We start from the raw sequence: 26,356 nt of genomic DNA on the forward strand, positions 1-26,356 counted from the left end.
TGTGCTAAAAAACACGCAGAATGTTGGACCATACAATACAAAGGTTTTTCGCGTTACGTATAAAATGTTGCTAGCATTTCTAGCAAATTCTACATTCTACATTCCAAGTGCTTAAGACATTCTTCGTAACTGTGGTGCGACGGTGAATATTTTTACTGAACAATAATAAGAATAAATGGTTGCATTGCGTTCACTACCTGGCTATTCAGAGCGCTTTGAACATCCATGAGAAAGGAATTTCAAATGCCTGTTTCAAATGCCACAGTTGTGTTTCTCATTTCACCAAATTGTCATGCATTGTAAAACACGACACCTCCATCATTCGACTACCCATAGTGCTCTGGGGCAAAGGTTGTGAACATACTGCTGCATTCCTGCCATTCTGTCTTGTTAAAAATAAAAGCCTTAAACTTTGAGAAGAGAGCATGTTTTACGACCAGGCACAAAAATGTTTAGATTGGAAAGTGGCTCCAGTCTATTTCTTTGTTCTAACTCAAAGTAACAAATGTCTCTTGTGGACAACTACTTCCAGTTTGGATAGAAATACAACCAAACTGTGGCCATGAAGCAAATCAAATTAGAACTAAAAGCAAATTTCACCAAAGAAAATCACCAGAAACTTTGAAAAGTGGGAAGGAAAAGTGCAAGTGAAATATAAGAACTCTTCTAGCCAATTGTTTTAGGCACCAGTCAAAACTAATTTCACAAATTGCAGTGACTTTAGATTGTCTCGTGCATTTTTGCACAGTATGTGCAATCTATACATAGATTGTTTGCAAATCTATGTATAGATTTGCAAACAATTGCTACTCAAGTGTTTAATGCCATACTATGAAACAATCTGGACAAAGCATCTATGGTAACAAGCAGTTGATGTATCTTCCACCCAAACAGCTCGCCTTTTAATGTGTACCTTTAAATGGCAATTTATCTAAAATGGTGTGACTTATGTAAAGTCTTTACGCTGATCATTTCGACATTATTATCAAATTCTACCAATATACAGTATTCCGAGCTGGTTCTGCCCAGTGTTGGTGATCTGTTTTTGCACACATTAAAATGTTTATTGATATACATTCTGCCCTGCGACGAGTTGGCCACTGTCCAGGATGTACCCCGCCTAAGGCCCGAAGTCACTGGTATAGGCTCCAGTCACCCGCGACCCCGAAAGGGAACAAGCGGTAGAAAATGGATGGATGGATATACATTCTAATAGGATAGAAACGGGCATTGAATATTTTGTTGCTTTCTGACCCAAAAGTTATTGAGACACATGTAATTGAGAAAATATGTTGTTTTATGCAACAGCTGTGCAAACCCAACAGCCTCATTTAAAAGCTATTAATGTTTTCCAGAAAAAAACACATCCCCATCGCAGAAACACAAATAGTTCTGCAATTCCATGACATCTATTAAATGTTTTAATTAAAAGCTTCTGTCATTTTAAGTTAGTCTGATCTTTACCAGGGGCCAAACAGAGACAGATATTTCAAGGCGGACATAGGACACAGGACATATTTGAGCAGAGTGGATGTTTGAATTAAGTGGTTGGCAAAAGTTCATCATTGAAGCTTGAGAGCTTTTGGATCATCTCCACTGGAAAAATCTGTAAATATATCGCCCTGAAAGTGTTTGGAAAGTTAGGATGTTAGGGTGTCTGTTGCCAAGGGATGACCAAGACGGAAACTCTTCAATTGTCCCTGATGCGTTGCCATAGGTAGAATGTTTGGGAAAATTAAATTACACAGGTCTTAATTTATATATATTTTGAATGTAATTATTCTAAAAGCCTATGTGACTAAGCAAAACTGACTGAAATTATGTAGTGTTTCTTTCTAATGTCTACTTTTTGGAATAGTTTCAAATTTAAAGGAAACAGGCATTATGTGTATTGTTATTGTCCTTTAAACATGCAATTGAGTATAGTTAAGTCCTAATTAACTGTTTTTCAATTTATAATACTATACATTTAGATCTGGCTTTTCTTCAAGTAAGTCAAAAAAGAAAATAGCTCTATTGCCAAGAGTTGACTCAAGATGGAAACTTCCCATCACGGTAGCTTGTCCCATCTTCCGTAGTCTCTGCTCCAAAATTCCTCATTCCCATTTTATTTCATCTTGGTCCAACCACTACAGAAGATATATCAGAGAACCAGAAATCATTCATTGCGTCTCCAAAACTGCTTTGGCGTTGACTTTTGTCGACTCGTGACACATCAACTCTGCCCTGCGTCTCCAACACTCAGGAATGCTTTTGGCAGCCATACATCACGCTCTGCTGCCTATTTAAAGTCAAGACCTCTCCAAGTGGAATCTTTTTAAGGGACACAGAAACGGAGTAAATGAAATCCATGAAAAGAAGTCCATAGACGTAAACAACTCTTTCACGTACAAGGCAGATTCTTTTGACCTCCAAAACACTTTATCTAATTGGAATCTCTGTGCACTCAGATGCTTTGCGAGGGCTGTTCCCTAAAAGTCGCCAATTGGTTTAGGGCCCAAATTCTGGCAAGAGTTTAAGCTTTTTATGATGTAATATTGAAAAATTAATGGAAGAAAAACTTTAACAACTAATAAAAAAGGATAATTGTTTTATTCCAAGTGCTTTTGTTGCCACACCACCGATAACAAAAATCCACATTAAGCTTCAATAAAACGTACGTTGAAATTGTTCACATTGTGCTGCTACTGCCAAAAAACAGTCCTGAATAACTGGACAAGGTCAAATATTCATATAACAAATCCATCTTTTACCTCATAGTCATCATTTATTACATCCCTCATAATTTCGTCTGCATCACCTTCCCATAAATCTACATAGATCATATTTTTTATTTTTTTAAATTTATTTCCTTCTCTCTTTTGTATGTGTGCACTATTATAACTCTTATTTTCTTTACAGCATATGCAACATTATATGTGTGTTGTGTCGTATAATATCGTGTCATTGTGTAAACTAAAAACTGAACTAAAAAAATAACTCAAAACATGCAGAAATCAAGTCCTATTTACCGAGTTTAAAAGATATTTGAAAATAACACATTTTAACATATTTTGTAATGTGGACTAAACAGAACAATGAAAAGTTATTGGTGTGTCTTTTGGTCATATTTTTATTTGAGTTTACACTTTAAGAAGATTGAATTTAAAAGCCATCAATTTGGTTTGGATCAACATGAGGGAATTTGATTGAAATACATAAACATTTCATTGTATTTTGTAGTTTTATTCAGCACAAGATTGAGTTAATCCCTGCAAAGCCTGGTTCTACACTTCCCCTACAGAGTGCTCATTCCTCCAGGGCAAAATGTTAAGGATTATGTGGGATCGAGCCTCCAATGACAAGGCCGTTTCTGAGCCTTGTCTAGTAATTATTAGAACTGTGAGGTTGGCTGAAATAACCAGCACAGACGATTGTAGCTTTAGAACAGACTATTTTTAGGTACGATATGAAAACAAAGGTTAGCCTGATCAAAAATGTCTACGGCGGTGCGTCATGTGGGTGGGCAAATGACTGACTTGCATCTTGGAGATTAATTTAAGATGGTTTCCTGGAGGGGCACATCAAAAACAAAGAGGGGGGCAGACTTCAAGGTGGTGGAGACAGGTGGATGGAGGGGTGTAAAGGGAGACTTTAAGACTTAAATGTGCCACACAAGTGTTATTATGCTCTCGCCTCCAGAAATGTAAAGTCAAATTAGTTTTTGTTGTTGATGACACTTGCATGAACACTTTCAACCACAAAACCAGGTCATTTGCAATTTGAAATACTTAACACTTTCAACGTGGAGATCACAAAGCTTTAAAATGATTGCTTACTAGATGTGGCCAATATATTAACATTTAGATAATATTGTGAATGTTGTTTTGAAGGTATGCAACATTTTAACATTGGTTATTAAGTATCTGATTTAAAATAGAAATGAAAAAAAATGTTTCAAGTAAGGGTTTAAGGTGATTCTGCCCTTTTGTGATTCATTTAACATAAGTAAAACACAAGTAAACCTCAACAAATTATGTTTAAAGCCCATATGACAGGTTCTCGTATTTTTCTAATTATGCCTTATACTTTTGTGAGATAGTCCCTGTGGTAATTATTTATCATTGTTTTTCATCAGTCAAGTTGTAGTTTGTGAAGACAATTTGATAAATGAAAGTTGAAAATGACAGGAAGCAGAGCTGACTTCTACAACAGAATATTCTGTTCAAAAAGTGCTATTACATAAAACATTTTGATAAAATATATATGCAATTCACACCCTTTTCTTTAACAAAAGTGTTGACAGGTATAATTGTTTGTCAAATCATAGCGTTGTATGATTTAAATGGATTTTGGCCCTTGTTTACAATCTGGTTGCTAAGTAACAGTTGCGGAATTACCTTTACCTTTGTCATATTTGCTGGCCATGTCCAACCAGGAAGTAACGTTATAAACATCACGTCTAATGTATCACATGGACTTTAAAGACATGTTTGAACACATTTCATTCGGATTGACACAGTATTGTCTGAATATCGATATTAGGATACCGTACTATTATTGAGAGAAGATTGTTCCAATAGTCTATGCAGTACACTAACAGAGTTTTACAGTTCACTTTCACTATTTATGAAGACCGATCATAAAATCAGTGTTGTTTTTTTACATAAGTGTTTCTACAACAACAGCAACAATCTCTGTTACACACGTTTGTGGAGCAACTTGAGAACACGAGGCAAGGCAAGTTTAGTTGTAGAGTACAATTCTTAATTCAAAGTGCTTTACATACAGGAAAAAATGCACAATACACAATACAAACAGATAAAATCTTTCAAAGCCGAATTGACTTTAAAAGAGAAGAGTTCAGGTTAAGTCCTTTCAGTCAACTGTTTTAGCTTAGATTTGGACATTGTCAGAGTAGAAGCCTGTCTCACATCTTCAGGAAGACTGTTCCCATGTTTAGTCCAGACTCTGGCACCAGCAGGAGGCCGGTCCCTGAGGTCCTCAGAGTCCAAGATGGTTCATGTGGCACTAACATGTCCAAGATGTACTTAGGAGCAAGGCCATGCAGCTTTAAAGTTTGAGACACGACTGTCGTTACAAGATATATGTTCGATTCACGTTCATTTGTTGGTACAGATTCAATGGAGAAATGTTTTTAGGATGTATCACCAAAGAAAATATCCCCCAAACCCAGCGCCAAATTGAGAAATCAGTCGCAGCTCGTGTTGTTCCTTACAAACCTCGCCTTAATAACAGAGGAAGTGTAACATAAGCCTGTTGTTTTAACTGCACTGTACAGCTGAAAGGATCAAGGCCAAGAGCGAAATCCGCACACAGCCTGGTGTAGCTCCTCTTCTGCACGCCTGCTCACACCAACGCACAAAAACATCTGACTCTGCAAGCCCCGCCCCGTCGCCCTCCTCCAATTGGCTCTCGGCCCTATTTGAATACGGGGACGAAGTGGGAGGGGCTTTGTGAGTGGAGTAGGGAGGGGAGGGGGGACTATCTCTCTCTCTTCCTCGCTCAGCCGGGTCAGGATGGAAAAGCTTGCACACAGTTAGGGCAGCGAACATGTCAGGAGAGGTGATGATACAGCAGGGTCGCGTTTAAGTTTGCCTCTCTTTTGTTTGTTTCCTTCTTACCTTCCTATATACTTTTGGAAATAATCGGGACACAGCCAAAGATAGCTCCTGTCTCCTTGGCTGACCTGTTTCTCTTCCTCTTTTTTCACTTTGTTTGTGGATGATGGGATTTTAATCATGTGGAAGGTAAGACTTAGCCAAAGCCATAGCATTTCCTCTATTATGCCGGCTTCAATGTGGATGCCCTATTTGTTTGATTACAATGAGTGTTAGTTTCATAGTGTACACATCTGCAAAGGGGATTCCCACCATTTATAGTTCAAATTTGTGATGAATGGAATACCTCGCTCCTGGTATGGTAATGACAGCATGCTAACCAATCACATTTGCCTCTAACTCTTACCCCATGGACTACAAACATCAAATAGTCAAAAGTCTACCATAGCTTTTATGGATTTTTTTCTTTTTTACCAACAATTTTACAAAATTGATTTGTCAATACTTCTACCCTAAGTTTATGAAGACTTATTAAGTTTTCCAATTGTTTACAAGTCTTGAAATTGTGTATTTAATATGCAAGTGTGTGTCAGAGGGTGGCGCTTGGTCGCGTGGGTTTTGGTGTGACCCAATTTTTTCAATGTGTGTATTTTTATAAAGCATTTGAATGACACAAATAGACACAATCCTGAGTTCAAATGAGTTGTTAACAAATTCTAGCCATTGTTTTTTCTTGAAGCTCAATTACCATATGAAGTAGCTTTTCCGCGCGCATTCGTTTTGCTCATTTTAACATTTGCATTCTACCCAGGGGTCAGATTGTACCACTTTAGCTGTGCTTCCTGTCTGCTCGAGCGTGGTTTTGTGCATGTTATGAACGCATTCGGTTTATTTGTGCCAGCGTACGCCTGCCTGTGCTACATGTGTGCTGAAGAATGAGCGAGACAGCCGGCTGCCACAAACTCCGCTGCTCTGCCTGATCCGTCTCACCTGACAAAGGTCAAGGGGCGTGAGGAAATCCTGGCTCCAAGCTACAACTATAGGAAACAATAAGAGTGGAGCTGGCTCACAGGCTCTGAGGATGAGGAAGGAGGAAGTCATTGTAATTTCATTGTCACCTGGAATAGCTGTTCATGCTTTCCTGGATAGAACTTTTGAACTTAAAACAATAAATGTGTTTTTCTATTCTGTACAATACACACATTTAGTTTTATGCAATTAAATATAAAAATGATTTGGAAACATAGAAGAAAAGTCACAATCATCAACATCATCAAACATGTACTTTGCACTCCGTATAACATTAAAAGGACAGTACACACAACGCACTAAAAACTAATTTCAAACACCAGTGAGTCAACATTCTAGAAAATACATCAATCAATAAATCAATACACAAGATTTTCTAGAGTTTATAATCACTCTTACGCCAGACAGCCAATGGATACACCCAACTGTCAGTGGATTGGAATGCATTACAGCTAAATAATGTAATGAAAGAGGATGCGCAATGAAAATAATAACTGCTACGATCAATTCCATTTGAATAAGACATCACTTAAACACACATTTTGTACATACTGAAAGTAATTGTGTTAAAGTTGTGCTCTGTCACTTTTCTGGTGAAGGATCCACCACCTGCGTTTGTCTCTAAGATGTTATTACTCTGTCTGGAATGTTCTACAGTGTTTCCCTGACCAGTTAAGACCACACGCTTTGACGATACTTAACAAAGACATTTTGCCCTGAATCCAATCCTGTCTCACCGATTTCAAGTGGACATGATTGACAAGCGGATTAACCAATCAGAGAAAACAAAGATGGCGGCTTACAAGTAAAAAAGCAGGGGAACATAAATCTGTGGTAAAAGAAGTGATTGATTTTGGTCTGAAAGTATGTAAGATATGTAGACGCGTGCTACAAATTAGCGTCTGTGTTTGGGCCGTCCCAAGTTTTGTCGCCCTTTATGGTCTGTTTCCAGATTCTTCTGCATTCTAACAGGCTGAAGGAGAGACTGTCTGTGGAACTATCTGTCTAGCATTTATTCAATTATTTGCCATTAATACTTTGAAATACATGCATTCTTGCAGTGAATAGGATCATTTCTCCACAGATCTGACCTGTAACTTAGCCTACAATGACAGCATCTGCTTGCCTGTAAAAAATCCGGGATGAAGCAATAATATTTCCGTGGAAACTTACCTTCCTAGAAACTAGAAAAGTTACATGGTGCGCCTTTATGCAGAATTTAAAAAATAAAAAAGTCGCTTTGTTTATATGTGTGCGTCACAAGGCAGCCCAACTGACCAACAATAGTGTATTTGACAGTTCTCTTCCTGCTTGCTCTGACCATGTGTTTGTGTCATTGTGCCTGGGTGGGCTCAGAACCGTCCCCTCCTCAGATCTCTGAAGGACCAACCTGTGTCCGACTGTGGGAACCAGCAGACTAATATAGTACCAGAGCTATTGTCAGCGGGCTTTTTCCTGTTTCAGAGACAAGGCAGATGGGGAGGGTTTGTTTGGAAGACCTTGGGAACAACAGCAGCTTTAATCAGTTACAATTAGACACAGGAAACCATGTCCCTTGTTTTGTTGTACGTTAATTAGAAGGCTGTCTTACAAGATTGTTCAAGTCCGAATCGGAAGAAGATAAAAGTATTTCACTTATTCATAGTAGCTTATTCTGAACTTGATGACAACAATAAAGTACAAATAGTCAGGACAAAAGCAACAAATGTTAGTAAAAGTATCACATTGTTGCCTTTCATTTTTGATTCTACTACTACTTTAAAGGTGAATGTAACTTTTCTGGTGACTGCTTGTCTCAATGGCGATTTGATTGCAAATCAAATCGCAAATTTTTCTGCAAATTTCATGCATCTAACCAAGACTTATTCACTTAAAACAAGAGGAATCAGATTTTTGGTCAGATTTAAGACATTTCTACTAAATATATGCTAAATAAGTAAGATTATTAAGATTATTACAAGAATTCTTGATAAGTAAAATTCACGTACTGCACTGGCTGATAATTGTATTTATTTCAAGGACATTTTTATATAGAACAAGTGTATTTTTCTAGTTTTTGGATGCTCCGGGCCAAGTCACAGGGCAGATCTGTCCAGAGGCGATGCCACTCACTGTATGAATACATATTTTTCCACGATGTTTTTTAAACTAATAAAAACACCTAAACGCAAGAGATTCATTTCATGTCATACTGTGGAACATTCCAGAGAAAACAATGACATCTTTATGGACACAAGCAGGTGGTGGACCCCCTACCAGAACCTTATACATGGCACTTTTAACACAAGAAAACAAGTTCCAAAATTGGTAAACAAAATCTCATATTTTGTTTTTGGACTTTGTCTTTAAGGCAGTCAATTTAATGCATTTTTAGCTGTCTTATTTAGACACTATGCATTCTTATGTCAGTCTGTACCAAAGTCCTTAAACAAATCTTCAAACCGCCCCTAACAGTCCGAGCTGCTAATTGCTATCTAAACATCCTCCATTTGCTCATAGCCTATTGTCAAACTTTTCCCCTCCGTGCTCATTCACCCCTCCAGTCGAGTTCATTTCATTCACTCCAGTGCGCTCTTTAATCATCAACAAAGTACGGTGACAAGTGTGAGGTTTCCATGGCAACTTCAAAAATGGTGACAATAAGCACAATCGGCTCAGACCTGGCAGCTTGTGTTGTCCTGTGGAGAGGATAAGTGGTCAGGGCATTTCTTTACAGTTGGCAATGCATATGGTAAGTTATATATGCCAAGGAAGGAATCAACTCAAGTTTGGCATTGTACCTAAGACGTTTATTTTACATGTAAAGTACAGCTTGTTCTAAATAGTTGAGACACTGTAAATTGACAAATAAAAACAACAAAACTTACTGTGAAAATATAGATGTATTTTTTATATAGTTCATTTTGACAATTTGAATACAGTTGTGATGTGCAACTTTGATTGCAAGGAAGACTTTGAAAAACAAAGAAGGAACAATATGGTGCAGCCAGGGGCCAAAATCATGCTTTCCAATGAACAGTTTCTTCAATTTCACAAAAATCAAAGTAAAAAAGATACTAATTCAACATTTTGAAACAGGGCAGACACCAATATTTGTCTGAAAGTTGTTTCTCGTGAGTATATGAAGGCCCAATCAAGCAAAAATAACTGTTTTACCTGAGAAGTGTGACCACCATCAAACCATTGCATTAGTTTTATACAAGATACATACATAAAACAAATTTTACATCCAAGGTTATTCGCCATTCGCCTCTTGAATTCACAGTATTATAAGTACATTCCTAAGTATGTAGTAGTTGCCACCTCAGACTTTGATTTTTGCTAAAGTTAAAAATAGCAAATAGAAAGAGAGCTGGCAAACTGCACTGTAATTTGTAACCATAGCTTGAAGCCTCCAGCAACCTGACTGCTTTCTATGATGTCAAATCCCAAACCAAGCTTAGCAAATCTACTCATTTTTTACGTCGCTAAAGAGTCCATGCTAAGTAGTTTGAGAAGCAGACTTCTTTTTCTCCATTCTGTGTAATTGAATATGTTTTTTTTACAGCTATCTTCCCCAAACCTCAGCAAAGATATCGCTAACCACTCAGGAATGTTGACCCATCTTTTTGGTTTGGATCGTGAGATGCGATCATTATCTCGGACAAATTCTGGCATTTTTCATCCACTCTAAGAGGCGTCCCAGTGTACAGATACGTGCGCAGTAGACCACGGGGACTATTAAGTGCCAACTAGCAATGTGTTTAAGTGGCATCCTGGCGTAGATTCAGACCACCGCTCATTGGGGGCAGGATTGGGACAATTCTTAGTAATCCTCCATATTTAGAAGGCAAATTGAAAATGGGGAAAATAATAATGATAATATAAACCATTTTTATCAAGATAGTGAATGTGATCATGGTTAAAAAAATAAATGTTTAGGTTGTTGAGAGTATAGGCCTAATGTATATCTGTGGGAGGAGTTCTGTAGTGAAATAATAGTTAATAGACAAATGAGTCTGCTGTTTAACTGACTAACTACTATTATATACTATTATAGAACATTTAAATTCAGCAGCCGAAACAATTTCCACCGCACTTCCAAGTCACATTTGTGTCTCTGTCAAAGGTCTCAGCGGTCTCAGCGGTCTCAGCACAGCTTAGCAGGAGGATACGTCGGGTAGGGTCAGCAGATTGTGTGTCAGTTTGAGGAGAGTAACAGCCCTCAAGACAAAATCCTCTTATGTGTCTTGCAGCCAGCAGCGTCCAGGCTGTGATCTCTAGAAACACAGCAGAAAAGATCTATTACGTCTTTTATTTGCAGTGTTGATTGTTCATAGTCGTCTAATTTTGCTTTCAAAAACGGACAAAAAAAGAGTAGTTTTAGATGATCAGATTTCCTCACCCCTGATGGTGCATTTGTATATTGATACTACACGTCCTGCTAAATTGTAGAGTTAATATTTGAAGTACTCAAAGCGTCTTCCCACGTGTTTTGGTACATTCCTCTCTCATATAAGATACATAAACACTTCACTCTCACTTATCGCTTCAGAATGTTCAAAGTAGCCCATCTCCGGCTGTGTCCATATGGTAGCAGTTATGGCACGCAGCAGATCTACGGAGCGGGTCCAGAGGAGGTCAGCGCAGCAGTATGTTCAAGATAATCAAAACGGACACCTTTATGGGCTATCCATTCAAATGTTGGCTTAGCAGGGTTGAAAAGGCCAAAGTAGTAAGTAGTAGTAGAAGTATTTTAGTTGTAAAAGTGGTTGTTTTAGTAGTAGTAGAAGTAGTATAGTAGTAGTATGTGTTGTTGCTGTTGAGTACTTGTAGTAGTAGTTTGTAGTAGGAATGAGAGTAGTATGAGTAGTAGTAGTCTTTGAAGTTGTTGTAGTGTATGTAGAGTAGAAGTAGTAGTTATTTTAGTGGTAGTATTGTTGTAGTTGTTATAGTAGTAGTAATAGTATTATTATTATTATATATATTATATAGTAGCATAGTAGTGGTAGTTGTTGTTGTTGTTGTTGTTGTTGTTGTTGTTGTTGTTGTTGTTGTTGTTGTAGCAGTTGAAGTAGTGATACTTGTAGTACTGGTAGAAGCAACTGAATGACCTGTTGACAAATTATTAGTTACAGAAAGTAGTGATGAAAGTACTTAAAGCAATACCAGTAGTTACAATTTGCCAATGTTTTTATCATAAATATTCAACAGGTGCTTTATTGAGAATGCTGGTGGTTTCTTTTTATTTTGGAAGAAACTCTGTATGCAGCTTGAAGTATATATACAGCACAGTAACTTTATCCTTTTGATCTTAATACAATGATGTCTGAAAATGCCACGGAGAGAAATTGGATTGCATATTTGTCATCTCCTTTTGTGCTCCTGTGTGAGAAGTCGCCACACACATTGCCACACTTCCTTTTGTGCCAGTCCAAATGCCATACCACGCTAATCTGCTTCCTGCCACACTGACCGTGACCAATCAGGGGCTTTGGTGTTTTGAAGTGGTCAGTCACGGCTAACCGGATTGGCCACTCATTGTCAGGGATGCTGGGGCTATTAGTGATAGTGATATTGGCTAACGTTTTTTGTTCTGTGTGTGCGTGGGTGCGGGTTAGGAGGTCTGTCTGGGTCAGCTAGTGTGTGACCCAGATTAAAGGAATTAGATGTGATGTTTTGGGGAGGGGGGATTATGCAGGGGGCAAGAACTTGCAAGCTGGTGTGCTGTCAAGGGCATATTCCATCCGGGCTCATTTATCCCTTGGTTGAATATAAATAAAAAGACCTTTAGCATGTGGTAGGTCGCATTAGCGTCATACCCTTATATAGGCTAGCGGACCTTGCCAAACCTACAGTACATTTCGGTCCCTTCCGGTGGTCTCTATAGATCTGGAGCCAGGATCATGGCAGGAGTACTGCTGGTACCACTATAGAATAAGTACATCTGAAATTATGCATATGAAGCATGAACCAAGACTTAATGCATAAATAGGTTATTATGAGTGATTCAGACTTTGTAATTGGATAATTAAGGGTTTAGCGTTAGGAGTTAAAGTATTAATGAAGTAGTTACAGAGCCTGAATCAGTCTAAAGGCTCATTTATGCTCAATTTTTTGTACGTGCTTTGTGCGCACCAAGCATAGTTACTGCTTCATTTATATGTCCAAACAGTGTTCTGGCAAACAACCACCAGAGCATGCTCAAAGTCAGTCAGATAATTGACCAAAAAGGAAGAAAAAGTGAAACAAGAGAACATAAATATGGAGGTCCCCATGGCAGTTTTTGGATCACTGTTGTTGAAAACAAGGTAAGAGCAGTGTTTTTTTTTGTTTTGCAGCTTGTTCTAGTCACTTTAAAAAAAGAAAAGAAAAGCTGAGCTTACATTGTTGCGCTGTTGTCACTTTGAATTAAATGTATTTTTGTAATGCCCAAAATCCCAACTGTAGTTGCCTCAATGGACGAGCAGATTAGACAATGTTCACAGGAATTTAGCAAATGGATAACATGTCCCAACAGCACGTGTCCTTAGACCCTCCTTCTCCGCAAGGAAAAGCTACAAAAAAACCTTTTGGGAAAAAGTAGAATCCGCAGGAAGAAGATCCTACCCCCACGGACGGCTTCAGATGGATCACAACTAATATCGCTTCCATTTGCAGATAAGACAGTTCCTCCAGACAGTTGAGGAGTATTCAGGTCTACAGGTTGTAGTCGTGATATAGTGCAGTCGCCAGTGGAGCAGCATCAGCAGTGAGAGAGGATGGAAGGAAGAGAAAAAACATGTGAACAGCAATGAACAGGCTCCACAAATATGAAATATTGTTTATAGAGTAGGAGGACGCAAAGTGCCACACTTCCCCCAGCATAGTTGCGCCTAGAGCAGCGTAGCTAAGCATAACTGTTCCCAACTGGCCTGACCATACGCTACCAGTAATTCAAAGAAAAGTATTTTAAGCCTGTTCTCAAATATAGAGACTGTGTCGGCCTCTTTAACATGGACAGGGATTCAATATTCCATAAAACAGCTTCTTTCTAAACGCTCTCCCTCCTAATGTGCTTTTTGAGACTTCTGTCCCCAGTGGTCAGCTCCGTTGCTTCTTACATCCCGTGAGCATACGCCCCAAATGATGGACAGAACTAGGCAGAGGATGGACAGAAGCTTCTATGCGTATCCGTATGCGTCGCCCACGTAGAACATAAATGAGCCTTTAATAAAAAATGTGTTCACAGGGAATTAACCCTTTGTCTATGCTTTATTCATGTAGTTTTTACAAATTAGCCTGCTGCGAAAATGATTTGCAATGTCTTATGATGAGCACCCAACCACACAGGGAGAACATAGAAACTCCACTTCCCTGGTCCAGGAGTGAGTGTCCCTGCAAGTTTTACAAAAATGTAGGATGTTCTATGAAATTTGAAACGGAGACTGGGATTGTATGGTTGCACCTTTTAGAATTAAATTAGCTTAATTTTAAACCAATGGGAATTTCAAGATCCACACAAAAGCAATCTACGCCACAGAGTGATAAATGTATTTACAGTAAGTGGCCCAGCAGTTAAGAGGTTATGCCACAGCTCTTACGTTTACTTTTTATCTTGTTGGTTAAGGCATCTATGTCAGGGGTGTACAAACTTTTTTCAAAGAGGGCCGCATTTTGAGCAGGGGGCCACAAACAACCCGACAATGTTGAATTTGTCAAATGACAAATTGAATCATTCGAAATTTAGCATTTGACATTGTTTCAATCCACACTTTTAGTGAGACTTGGAACATTAATATTAAGTTGGTATAACATAAAAAAAAAAAAAAAAAAAACACAATTAAAAGCACTACTTTTTGATGTTTGGACCAACTTAGCAGGAAGCCTGAGGGCCAACAAAAATTGGTCTGAGGGCTGCATTTGGCCCCCAGGTCATAGTTTGGGCCTGATCTATGTGGATGTTTGGCAGGCGTGACAGATCTGGACATTTGGAGCTCATTCAAATCATTCAATATTTCTTTATACAAGTTTGTGAAAGTAGTATTTTTCCATTTAGTTCATCATAAGACTATAATGCCAAAAAAGATTGATAACTTTTGTTGAATCATTACCCTCTAAATTGCACTATTACCGTCACATATTACCACAATTAGCCAGCTCTGTTCCAGATATGTGCTAGCTCACTGGTTCAGTAGTGAGATGAGAGCGATTAAATATGGACATTCCCCCTGGAGTGCTCAATCATCTGTGCATTTGGATTGGATAATGAAACGTTTTGGAGGGGAGCCGCGTGTCAGTAGAATTAGCGGTTAGCATTGCATGTGGCATCTGCGCATAGTCATTGCTACAAACACAAAGAAACAACACTGCACACTCAAATGTAGAACATGTTTGTTTATGTGCCCATAGTGATGACAATGAGTTCTGCTTATTACAGATGTCAGTGTAAGAATCAGAAGCAGAAAAGGTTTATTGCCATTGCCAATGAACAGAATTCACAAACATAGGAACTTGCTTTGGTGATGATAAAATAACCTATATAAAGTCAAAAAATGGCATCTCACAATTTAAATATTCTGTAGGATAAAAATAAAAATAGGCTTACTATGTACACATTTACAGTTAAAATGCACAAGCTTAAAGGCACTATGTAACCTTTCTAGTGGAAGGTCTGCCAAACATACTGACATTTTCGGTTAAATCTCTCTTTCGTCCAGGAGTGATTAATTTTAGAAAAAGCTCCAGTTGTAGTCATCAGGACACGCTTTTAGAAAAATGACGTTTTGACTCTCATCCAAAATGCCTTTCTACGTGGTTGTTTCAGAAATGAGAGGCCACTCACTGCATCAGTTTGGTTGAAATACTGTGTTGCCGACTGAAAGATAATCCTCCATTTAGCAGTATATGCTTTGTTGAACTTTTATTTTTTGACCATGCAACGTAACGTAAATAGACAAGTGCATCAGGCCAAGTTACAGGTCCAATCTGTGGAGATGCAACTCACAGTAATAGTTTTGACAGGGACATGTAAGTATTTTGTAGCAATAAAACACCTATAATTGAGTTTAATGTCATACCGTGGAACATGGGCAAAGCAATAACATATCGATTAGGGTTGGGTATTACCTAGCACCTAACGATACCATGAGTGTCCTGATACATGGTTGCGCCTTAAAACCGGTGTTAAAAGTTTGAATTTGCATTGGAATTTCATGTTGCAATCGTCTTTAATATCTGAATACAGTTGTCTTATTATGATCACTTTTTCAGCCTAGCAGATTCAGCCTTAATGCACGGTGACGTCAGCAGGTTAATAAGTGTAACTCGGCGGTTTAGTCTATGTTGTTGTTCATTAATCCATATTTGTATTGTCCAGAAGTCTGTCACAGTCTTTCATGGTTGGGATGGAAGCACATTTGGAACTTCCTAAAATACATTTCTATGGTTGGATTCATCACACACACTCCCTTATAGCTGAAAGAGTGATATTTTTCTTCTCGCTCTACATAGACTACAATAATCCACAGATTTATCTTGGTATGTATCTTGTCCAAGAATCTCATCGCTATTGTTTGACCTTGGCATGTGAATTGCGTCCCTGAAAAGGAAACTTGTGTTCGATGGATTCAGGAGTCAAAGGCTAATCCATGCTAGCGCTCAAATGAAAGCAGATTATGATTTTTCTCTGACTTTGTGGCCTAATATGGCTTTTCAAATTCTTGAAGGGATTGGAGGTAAAACAAATACCTGACAAATGTATTACAAGCATAAATTAAAAAAAAGATAAGTGAAAGTAAAAAAGTATCTAGTACTTTGCTGCTACACATACGGTGGTATTAGTTAAAATAAACATAAATAAAAATAAATACTACTACTACTACTAAAGCAGAGTAATGTCACATTTTACATGGAAATGGTGGGGGATGGCAAAAAATGTAGTGGGAGTCATGGAGGGCATCTCAAGTACAATTTTGCAAAGAAGATTGTATATACCTTTACATTTAGATACTTTTTGGGGGATTTTATGTACTTAAATGTTATGAAAATGTTAAATCTCCTAAGTTACTAGACTGGAAATACTTTTTTTTCTTCCTGTTCTTCCAATCCATATTGCATTAATATTTAAAAAAAACAAACAGAACAAGACCAGAAAGTGAAAATAAAAAGTAAATAGATTAATAATTCAAAAAATAAATATTTAATGAAAATAAAAAAGTAAATCAGGTATATTTTCTAACCCTAGATATGGGTCCCATCTCTACCTGTGTCTGGGAAATTCTTCTTCTTCTTCAAATTCAATGTAAAAGTACATATTCAGTTATTTCAGTCCAGTCATTGACACTCAGCTATGTCCCTGTCATCCATTTCCTTGTTATTACTTTTGCTGCAGTCAAAAGTACATTCCACTGGTATCCATCTCTCATTTCCATTGGTGGTGTTTTATGTTCTGGATACATAGTGCTAAAGTTAAATGGAATGTCAGTGTTGAGGTGCTTCTGTAATCTTAGGGCAATTCCAAAACACAGATAGCGAAGAATGTGTACTTTGACGTGGCGTAATATTTCTAACAGAATTCTTTCAAACGTGAGAATGTATGCTTTACGTATATGTTCCCATTCTTCATCCGTCATAACACAAGTCCTTCCTTTTGATTGCTCCTGATACATTCCCAATTGCGTTACACCTTCTGAATTCTTTCCCCCTCATTTGTCGCTTACACGTTAGTTGTTATGTCGCTGCCTCATGAGTGTTAAATGAGAGCGACACATCACATCCGCATGTGCACAGCAGTATGGGCTGATTCCAGGCCCGGGTCACAGAAGATGACCTACTTCTCAGCTCTGCTCCGGCGAGTGCCACAGCGGCTCATGTCAGCTTCAAGCGTGCCACATTTGAGTCTGCTAAATATGCTCTTTTCATACAGCAGTTACATCATTGTGTTAGGTACCTCAGAGAAAATGAGGTAATGTTAAACCTTAAATTATGATATTATGTCACCCTTTTCCACTTTAATATGAAGTATGTTAAATTTACATAATTTAGAGAGTCTGAATTATTTGTTTTTGCAACATAGAATAATCAAATGGTTTAAAAAGGGCTATAATTTATTTAAGTCAACATTTCTTTCTTTCTTTTTTTTCCTTCGTTGAGGGATTAGTTATCACCCCAGAGCTAGCAAAATGTCCAAAATATCTTTTATCATTATCATTTTTAGTTATTTTTATTATTCTTTTTATTTTGATTAAATACTGCACACAAGGTGAAGTGCTCAAAATCAGTAAAAGTACAATTATTCAAGAATAGAGTACCCGTCGTCTGAAAAGGCAGGGAACACCCTTTTCCCATTTGCCAACACTACATTTTTCTCTATTGCTTTTGTCGTTTGGATTTAGAAAACGGTTCGTAAAAAGGGGTCCGTCATGAAACTTTCAGCAGCTTAAACTGTAAGTAGATGGAGAAAGCCACAACCTCCTTGGACACAAAGTTGATGAAATATTCAGGAGCCGGGGGCGACACGTTGTTATGAATGTGGGACAAAATATAAAGAGGAAGTAGGATCAAATGTGATTGGATTAGTTTTTGCTTGTGGATGTTTTTGCAATTTTGCATTTGAAAGGTTGTCAACATGTTTGTCTTTCAAAAATAAACAGTGGAAATTTATAATTAATAACAAGACCATCAAATGAAGAACTTTTAAAAGGGATGTATCTGTTTTTTGTCATGTAATAAAGAAAACATTTCTAGCCCAAGTCTATACACAGATAGTGTGTGCACAGATAGTGACGTCAGCTGTGGAAGTTGAGCAGCAGCTTTTGACCCGAGATCTCGAGTTCTTTTCCCGGTTCGTGCGAATGTTCCTGTGCAATTTTTAATTCAGAAAAAAAATGTTTCTTTACGTTCCCACGGACCACATTAACACAACATTTTTATCTTCAGCAAACCAGGAAGTAACGCTGGTGAGCAATAAACATGTTTGTTATTGTTAGCATTGTGATGGCAAAACTCATCTTAGGTCTCTGAAAGTTGTAAAAAACACTAATAAACTCATCATGGTAACTTATCAACTCATCTAATAAGTCTGAACCGCTGTAAACCGTTTGAAATGAACTACTTTTGTTTTTCACATTGTCACAGCCCCATGTTATGCTTGTGTGGTGTTTGTCTCTTTTGAAGACAGTAATAAGTCACCTTTAAGTATCAATCATAGTAGACAGGTAACGATATAACTACAGTCACCCTGGGGCACACTGCCTGGGATGTGGCAGCCATTCTGTGCCTATGGGCTGGCACAGCACCACACAGCCATGACATGGGGGCCGAGACAATGTGAAAAACAAAAGTAGCGTAGTTCATTTCAAACAGTTTACAGCGGCTCAGACTTCACTTTTCACTGACAAGGACCTTTTGGTTGATCAATTACCATTATTTTGGACACGACAGAACACAAAATATAAAAAAAGAAAACAACAATTTAGAAGAATAAGGAATATAAGAGAAGAAAAAAAGACAAAATCACTGAAGCATCTGCCAGAGAATTTCAAGATTCCAATGGCTTATGGCTCTTATGGCTTTGAGATTCAACTGGGGCTAACCACTCCACCACTGCACAATCCAATTCCTGAAGACGAATAACATTTGTGTTGTGTCTATGATAATACATTTAGTGGTATGTTTCATCTGGCGTCCTCCCCTCCTCCGTACGTGGTTCAACAGTGTCCCCTATGGATGCCTTCCTGCCACTTCACCCTCTCTCGCCCTCTCTCACCCCCTCCACACATCTGTTTGTCTTTCTCTCCCTCTCGTACGGCTCTATTTTTTATGTCTTTTGCATAATCGTCAGTGTCACCAACCTCCACATTTCTTTTCTTCACTTTTTATTGCCTGAAGGATCCTGTCAAGATGGTGCCCGGCTGTCACGGCGGCATCACTGTCAGACTGTGTGCAGAATGTCTCCAAAAATGTGTGAATGCTTGTCTCTGTTATTTTTTTGTTAGTCTGGTAGATTGCAATGCGAAGTGGCAAAAGTTTTTGGGTTGCAAATTTGTTACTGACACATAGGTTTGTATAGGCGGCGCGTGGAATGTACATTTATTTGTTTTGAGAGCTATATTTCTGTTGATAAAGTGCACAGTGACAGAGGATCATAATTGTTCCAAGGAATTGTTCATTTTATATCAAATATTTTTGTATTTCGCATGATTCAAATGACTAACTTTATCAATGCAATCTAATTATGTATATAGTGGTTCAAGTCTTGCTGTTTTTGTCTGTAATTATAAGTTATCCATCAGTAAGTTATCCATTTTATCACTGATTACCCACGCACATGGTGGATTATAATGTTGACTTTATGTGGTTATTCCTATAAATTATTTATTTATTTTAGCAACAGTAAAATAAAAGCAATAAAAAATAATTGGAAACATACATACATACATACACAATTGCGTTAAAATGTAAAAGTTGAAATAGATAATTTAGTTCATGATGCTCAAAAAGAGTAAGAAGATGTTTGAAAATGTATCCTCCCCCTTCTGTAAGTCTAAGGCGTTACAAAATAATCATCAATGTAAACAAAACACTTTTCATTAAAATGGTCAAAAATATGCAGAACTGCAACAACTCAACACCGGAATGTTTGTCGACACCAACAGTGTAATATTGTCATCTTTCCAATTTTCTTTCAAATATTTCCTCCTTAGAATTAAAAAATAAAGGATTATGTCTTGACTTTGTTTAATATACTCCACAGATGGATTACATATATTATTTCTCACTGTGCGTATTTTTCTCATCTTAAAATATAACTTATAGTCCCAGTTCTCTTGATAGAAATTCACTATTATCTTTTTTAAACATTATCTGTGCAGTTTTAAATGCTATAAGATCATCTGGTTTGAAGTGTTCCCCCAGACCTTTATGATAAATGTGGCAGAATGAGTGATCTATATAGGTTATTAAGCGATTTTGTTTTAGATTAGAACATGCTTTCTATATTTCACATTCTTTCAATGCCTATCATTCCCAGCCAACATTTGGTTTGGCACAAGACCCTTCATTTATTTTAAAGTTAGGATGTCAAATATGCTTTGCTCTGAAATGAACATTTAAAATATTCAGTCTGTCCCCACTGAAGTAGTTTATTTTTCTTTGCTCATTTTTCCTCTGCGTAAATTAATTTGATCTGTCTCCAAATATCAAAGTCCTTGAGCTGCAGCGGGCTCGTCGAGAGGTTTATCTGGTGAAACGATTTAAGCAGAGGATGATGGGAATTCATGCATAAGGGCGAGCGAGCGAGAGCGAATGAATAGGGAGAGAGAGAGTGAGGGTTATTGCACCAAGGGCCTACAGCTCAGCAAACAGTGACATCTGGTGAAAATAAATGTCAATGGAAATAGAATGGGACAGTTGAGATAAGGAGGAATTTCCAATTAAACATCTGCTATATATTTTTACTTGAACATCAAAATATGTTTAGATGCATAATCAAATATTCGATTGATTTAGGTCTAACATATTCCCTGTTTTGCTTTGAAATTTCTTTTAAAATACTTCAAAGTAAGATAAGTGCTACCTTTTCTTGCCGTCACTTCTCAAAAAAAGGGGAGAAAATTGCATTAATTTAGTTTGATGTAAAAAAAAAGCAAGAAAAAGAGCACTTTGCACATTTCAATTTTATGTCAGAAATAAAATACTCTCTTTTAGTTTTAAACTTATGACATGTAGATACAATTGGGGTCCCTTATTGTTAACCTGTGATGCCCTATTTAAACATATCCTATAATTTCAATGTAAGTGCAAAATAATGTGTCATATTAAGGCCATATTATAATAATAATTATAATTTATTTTTGTGACACCTTTTTCAGTTTAATTTAAATAGATTTTCTTCAAATTGTAAAAAATCAAATCATAAAGTGGTGCTACATAGAATATACTGTATTGGAATGTAGCTTACCCTTTTTTTCTATCATTGTTCACCACATTTTATTCTGCACAATTTTAATACTCTTATTTAACAAACCCAAACTTTTTTTTAATTAATAATAGTGGGTTATCTGCTTTGCGGTTCAGAAAGGGACATTTTTCATATTTCAAACAGCTTCTTTTGTTGGTTTTGCGTTTATCTTTCCCACACTGAAATGAACTATTCTCAGTACTTTCTTGTGTGTTCGCTTGGCTGAGGGCTATTTAAAACATCCTTTGTGAGCAGTGGTTTAAGCCTTCACTTAGCTTTTATAATATCTTATTTTATTACAAATTTCAACACTGAATTTGTCTTCACACTTCCCCCTTTGCATCCACAAGTCTCTTTGTTCGATTGAGAAATTCTTTAAACCTTTTCCAGAAAACATTTCAACCAGGAAAGACTCAATAGTTTCATGCATTGTTTATTGAAATAATAAATTGGCAAATTGACGCAAATGGTTCAAGTTAAACTAGCAGGTTATTATTGACTCAAAAAATAGGTAGGACATACAATCTTGGTGTTTGAGTATATGTAAGCGTCTAATTCCAAATCTTTATGTTCTTTCCCGCAGGTAGCTGTGAAGCTCTCTTGGTTTTCGCTGACTGTGCGCCTGGCTCCACCCGGCCTCTTGTTCTGATTCAGCATGGACGCGCTGGAGTCCGAACTGACCTGCCCTATCTGCTTGGAGCTCTTCGAAGACCCACTCTTGCTCCCTTGCGCCCATAGCCTCTGCTTTGGCTGCGCCCACCGAATCTTAGTCTCCCACTGCGCTACAAACGAATCCGTGCATCAGATCAGCGCATTCCAGTGCCCCACCTGCAGGTATGTCATCTCCCTAAGTCCGGAAAGAGGGCTTGAAGGACTGAAAAGGAACGTGACTCTACAGAATATTATCGATAGAGTGCAGAGGGCGTCTTCGTCGGCCGGGCTGCCGCTTGCCTTGCAAGCTCCCCACAGCGGGCCCAACTCCCCCACGGAAGAAGGGAGCAACCGTTTGGCGCTGGTACCAGTCAGCGCGGCCATGTCAAGCCCAGGCACTCCCCCGGAACCGGTGCAATGCCAGTTCTGCGAGCAAGACCCGCCCCAAGACGCGGTGAAGACGTGCGTGACGTGCGAGGTGTCGTACTGCGAGGAGTGTCTGAGAGCGACGCACCCGAATAAGAAGCCGTTCACTGGGCACAGGCTGATCGAGCCCTTGCCAGATTCACACCTTCGGGGGTTACAGTGTCTGGAGCACGAGGAGGAGAAGGTGAACATGTACTGTGTGACCGACGACCAGCTCATCTGCTCACTGTGCAAGCTGGTGGGCAGGCACCGCGACCATCAGGTGGGAGCACTCAGCGATCGCTACGAGAAACTAAAGGTGAGTCAAATGGTGAGTCAGCGTTATTGACAGCCTTGATACACATTATGGTGGTGTAGGCAACTTGGTGTGGGACCTCATTTGGGGCCACAAGTGTGTTAAAACTAGGGACTAGATGCTTTACGACAAGATGGTTAATGCTCACCTGCTGAATGTGCCCTTTGGTGTAAAGCACTGGCTCTCAAAGTACCACCTAAGAAAAGATTTGGCTTTTCTCGCACTACCAAATCTAAACCAGGCCTTAAACAGGACTACACCATTGCCCTAGTTCTAACCAATAACTTTCCCAAATAAAGAAGAACAATTTGTACAAAAGATACTATAAGTTATGCAAACGGACGGCAGAGAAGTCCACATACTGTTAGAAGGAGCTGTTTGAGAAACACTGAGCGCCTGCACTTGTCATCACATTATCCCAGCATGCATCACCAAACTCAACATTGGCAGTGATGGTGGCAACGAATTAATATTGAAACTAACAGTGTTGGCAGTGATTATCAAACTTTATTGGATTTTCAGAGATTGTGGATTATTTTTTGTACTCCGGGATGTACAAATGATCAGAGCCAGAAGAAAGACAAACTCCAGATTGATGAGAGAAGTGGATTTCTTAAAATTAAAGGACTAGTTGTAGGACTGAGTAAAGCCTCACATTAAGTAAGCTACAAATGTACTTCTGCATTCATTTGGGTTTTAATCTGGGGAATGATTTATCCATCGTCTCATAAAAATTCTAATATTTATTAATATTGTTTATTGGCAATTACAATAATTGTTCATCTATTAATAAAAATGAGAGAAAGTAATTTTATGAGATACGATTACAAATGGTTATCTAAAACACGGTTTCCATAATTAACGGTTCAATAAAATTACCAAAGTTAAAACCAATGATTTTTGGGTGTTTATTACATTGACATGAGTGAATTAGCCTGCTGACATGTAAATCACATTAGCTAGAATACTTCATTTATTTTTTACAATTGTATTAAGATAACATGATTTTAATAGTTAATATCAGTAAAAATAATGTACATGGAGGGTTTTACAATAAATTGTATTTCTCACAAACAGGATTTTGACTAAATTACTTGAGCTTTCTCCAAATTCAAACCAACAGGCAACAAGTATGTGGTGTGCTTCCAATAACCCTAATCCAAAACAGTGCTTTATGCAAATCAAAACCTACTGTATGTGATAAAACCCACTTGATAGTTGATTTTTTTTTTTTTACCTTTTTAACCAGGAAGACAAATCCGAGATCTCTTTTTCAAGGGGGAAATGGGTCAGCACAAAGATGTCAGCAGCACATGTCAGGACCATTCAAATACATTAAAAACAATTCACAACAGTTATAATCATATAAAGTGCAACAATTGATAAGTGCCATAGATTCACACTAAAGTAAGAAAGTTCACATAAATCGATTTAAAAGCACAAGCTCACTGTCTTTTCTGTAAAAACGTAGTAGTCTTATAGCTGTGACATACAATTTCCATGGCTTTACTTCTGAAAATGCAATGTGACTGCAAAGCCAAGAACCAATTTGTATCTAGTTTCTTAAGTAGATTTTTTGCTAAGTGTACTTTAATCACATATTAGATTTCACATTCCCTCTGGAAGACAAATAATGAAAGTGTAATTGTATTCTATTTTGCACTCCTGAAACGATCCTTAAACAGGTATCTAACTCCATTATCAGTAGGATTTTATCATAGGCTAATTATCTCTGCTGAATAATTAAGTCATTAGCATAATCGTGGTGCTGCGAGGGTTTCCGACACGCACACAGAGAATATGGGATGTGTTATCGGCAGGGTATGGCTGTACGTTTACGAGTGCCAACTGCCTGGTGGGTGGAGGCCGGGGCTAATTGGGCATGGCTGTTTTGGATGGGTTTTTAAAGGGGCATTTGGCACTATACATATGTCTGTGAGAAGATTTCATAGACTTTGATCTGTACCGAATTGCCAGATTTGGTGAATTAAGCCGAATTAGCAACGTATAGTTATAGATTGATCTGCCATCACATAGTAAAATACATGTTTTTTTTGCCAGACACGTGACAAAGATGCCACCAAAAATGCGATAAACGCCAAAAACGCCATATTGGTTCTTGTTGCTAATGTAAACAAATGTAAACTCTGATGGAAACGTGCATTAGGGCTGTCGGCCCACAGTCATTTCAATGGCAGCTTGTTCGACCAAAATTTGTATTAGTCAAATGATTATTTTATTTAGATTAACAGTATTATAAGGACAGCAAAAGAAGACGGCGTGAAGTGTATTATCTGAGTTAATTTGCCTTTTAGATATAAATACAGTAGTTTTCTAGTACTTTCCTGTATAAATAGTGCATTTGTAGTGTTGTGAGTGCAGTTTGTCTCTGATATTTAATCATTTTGAGAGCTTTTGATGGTGTTGCGCTCACTTTTTAATCGACTAATCAATCAGCAGGGCATGTCTTTAGTCGGCCAAGAACTTCTTTTGTCGACTAAAGTCCTAACTTTCCTTAACTGCCCAAATTATCAATACTCTATTTTGGCACAAACTGCTCCAATATATCTGTTGACTGCCCTGTTAGTTAGCCAAAAACAATAAAAGTGATTTGCTTTTCTTATACTTTTTGGTACAATTTGTAAAGCACTTACCTACCTTGGAACTTAAAGCTACCTCTATAAGGCACTCCATCTAAAGACATGCCCTAGTGATCAATTATTCGACTAAAAAGAGGCATGGCAAAAGCGCTAAAAACTAGTAAGTATCTCTCTAATCTAACCATGTATCTGACTGTTCGATAATTTTTTTTTAAATATAAAGGATGACAGAGGCACTGAAGCAGAGGCAGGTTTTACTTGCAAGGAGACAGGTCATGCACGATGGTACAAAAATGTCTGAATGTAATTTAGTGCCGCCCCCCACACTTCCGCTACCTTCCTTCAACGAATAACCAAGCAAGGATCATTTCTCTGACACAAACAACATTCACAAGAACACAACTGCACAAATTCATGCGCAACTATTTATACAGAAAACTACAAGGTACAAGGAAACAGTACATTAATATATATATTCAAAGGCAGTTTGAAGTTAAAGATTAAAGTCACTCTCTTCAGCTAACGCACAAAATACCTTCTCCTCTCTACTGTTTTCCCATATAAATCCTAATAACCTAAATAAAACAATACAACAACACAAATTTTGGCAGACTAAAAGACCATTGACTGATTAATCGACTAAAGAAGCCCTTTTTTCAGGTTAGAAGGGGAATACTTAATCACCCTAAAGTACAGAAAATTGTCAATACATGCAATTTAGGCAATATATAAGAAAACTTAAAAACATGTTTTAAAAAAGCCATGTATCCAACAGAAAAATGCCAAAATATAAGGAGAGAAAGCCACACTTTTTCTGGTCTAGATTTACATTAACTGTCAGAATTCCCAATAATCCCACAAACACCTTATTTTA

General features: G+C 37.8%; 1 protein-coding gene across 1 annotated transcript in view; it reads left to right on the top strand.

Annotated features, from left to right (window-relative positions):
* Nucleotides 1–5,528: 5,528 nt before the first annotated feature.
* LOC140378291 (E3 ubiquitin-protein ligase Midline-1-like) overlaps nucleotides 5,529–26,356 on the top strand; it is a 45,993-nt gene continuing 25,165 nt past the window's right edge. The window contains exons 1-2 of the mRNA XM_072464099.1: nucleotides 5,529–5,750; nucleotides 22,094–22,885. Coding sequence (XP_072320200.1) covers nucleotides 22,166–22,885 — 720 coding nt within the window. The 5' untranslated portion in view covers nucleotides 5,529–5,750; nucleotides 22,094–22,165. The remainder of the gene's footprint in view (nucleotides 5,751–22,093; nucleotides 22,886–26,356) is intronic.

The sequence above is a fragment of the Eucyclogobius newberryi genome, unplaced genomic scaffold (assembly GCF_026437365.1).
Source record: "Eucyclogobius newberryi isolate DKJ021-1_F unplaced genomic scaffold, fEucNew1.0.hap1 SCAF_1, whole genome shotgun sequence".
Lineage (NCBI taxonomy): Eukaryota > Metazoa > Chordata > Actinopteri > Gobiiformes > Gobiidae > Eucyclogobius > Eucyclogobius newberryi.